The sequence below is a fragment of the Wasmannia auropunctata genome, unplaced genomic scaffold (assembly GCF_000956235.1).
Source record: "Wasmannia auropunctata unplaced genomic scaffold, wasmannia.A_1.0 LD328769.1, whole genome shotgun sequence".
Classification (NCBI taxonomy): domain Eukaryota; kingdom Metazoa; phylum Arthropoda; class Insecta; order Hymenoptera; family Formicidae; genus Wasmannia; species Wasmannia auropunctata.
The window spans coordinates 1-2,135 of NW_012034121.1; the positions used below are offsets into that span (position 1 = coordinate 1).

At 31.2% G+C, this 2,135-nt stretch overlaps 1 protein-coding gene across 1 annotated transcript; it reads left to right on the forward strand.

Annotated features, from left to right (window-relative positions):
* Positions 1–118: 118 nt before the first annotated feature.
* LOC105460109 lies at positions 119–2,043 on the forward strand (the record flags this gene model as incomplete). The annotated part of the gene is made up of 4 exons (XM_011706548.1): positions 119–340; positions 625–1,252; positions 1,408–1,767; positions 1,951–2,043. Coding segments are annotated over exons 1-4 (1,303 nt in total), but the record flags the coding sequence as incomplete, so codon positions are not given.
* Positions 2,044–2,135: the final 92 nt, after the last annotated feature.

A 2,135-nucleotide genomic window follows, 5' to 3' on the forward strand; every position in this document is an offset into this window, starting at 1 on the left:
TCTTCCGATCTCCGTAGATCATCGTCTAAGTGAAAATTCAAAGTTGGATTATAAAATTACACAAAAACTTGAGCATATAATGCGAGAATGTAATATATTTGCTCAATCTTATCAAATGATGGGAGAGGAATTAAAGAAACAACGAGAAATAGAATCGGTATGTAGAGAATCAGAACTAGAATTACAATTATCTTTCACATTACGCCCTGGGATGGATCGACGTCGATATAATCCCCAAAGAACGAATGAGGTTGCTGCTGTATTTTATACAAGTGCTGATGGAGAAATTCCTGAATCTTTTGTTACAATACGAAATCGGAAAACTAAAATTTTGCAACAGGTTAGTACTATGGATCCAAATGTTGAACCATGGATATACCCTTTGTTTTATCCATATGGTACTCGAGGATGGCATCGTTATTTAACCAAAATAAATAGTAATAGGCGAGTAACTAGAGCACAATATATTAAATTTCGTATGGCTATTCGAGATGATTTTAATGTTTTTTTATTAGGTCGTCGCTTATATCAACAATAGTTGGTAGATAATTATGTAAAAATTGAAAAAGATAAATAGAATATTGTAAACTTCATCAAAAAGAATTACGTGTTGAAACATATCAGGGTTTAATAGATTATATGCAAAATACGGCTAATAATGTAAATGGACGTATCGGAAAAATAGTCGTACTTCCCTCGACACTTATTGGATCACCAAGAAATATGTTGCAAAATTACCAAGATGCAATGTCTATTGTTGGTAAATTTGGTAAACCAGATCTTTTTATTACCATGACGTGTAATCCGAAATGGCGCGAAATTGTTGAAAATTTATTGCCTGGTCAACAGTCATCAGATAGACCTGATATATGTGCTCGTGTTTTTAATATTAAGAAAGATTATTTAATTGATTTAATTGTTAGGCAAAAGTTTTTTGGTGAAGTTGCAGCATATGTTTATGTTATTGAATTTCAAAAACGTGGTTTGCCACATGTTCATATATTAATTACTTTAAAACATAATTTTAAAATAACAACAACAGAAGTTGTCGATAAATATATTTCTGCGGAAATTCCAGATCCATTTAAAAATCGTGTTTTACATAAAATAGTTATGAAACATATGATTCATGGACCTTGTGGTGATTGGTGTTTGATAAATGGAAAATGTTCGAAACATTACCCAAAATCATTTCTTGAAGAAACTAAAATAGATGAAGATGCTTATCCTTATTATCGTCGAAGAGATGTTGGTATAACTTATGAATGTTCTACAGGATAGTAGTCGATAATCGTCATATTGTTCCATATTGTCCTATATTATCGATTATATTTAATTGTCACCTTAACGTTGAAATTGTTTCAAGTATTAAATCAGTTAAATATCTATATAAGTATATTTACAAAGGACATGATGTTGCTGCAATAAGAATTGAACCAGTAACAGAAAAAAAATTAATTGATCATGATGAAATACGCGAATACATTGAAACTCGTTATGTTGGACCTGTAGAAGCCTGCTGGAGAATACTTAGTAAGAAACTGCAAGATAAAAGTCATGTTGTAATGCGTTTACCAGTCCATCTTCCTAATGAACAAAATGTAACACTAGATACTGAATCTGTAGAGGATGCAATGATTTCTGCCGTAAATCAAGTTACTATGTTAATAGACTATTTTGCTTTAAATTTACGAGATCTGGAAGCAAGAAATTATTTGTATATAGAAATACCACGATATTACACATTTAAAAAAGAAAAAATTAATGGTAAAATTGTTTCGCGTTGGGTTAAACGTAGTAATTATTTTAATTGTATAGGACGGATGTATTCAGTCAGTCCATCGCAAATAGAATTATTTCATTTACGATTATTATTATTGACTGTTAGGGGAGCTACAAGTTTTCAACAATTAAGAATCGTTAATGGTGAAATACTTCAATCTTTTTCAGCAACATGTTTAGCATTAGGTTTAATTGAGGATGATGAAGAATGGAATCGAGCCATGAATGAGGCTGCTAGATGGATGATGCCCAAGCAACTGCGTAGATTATTTGCGCGTATTCTAATACATTGTAATCCACTATATCCTGAAAAACTTTGGAATAACTTTAAAGAGGCTTTATCAGAGGATTAT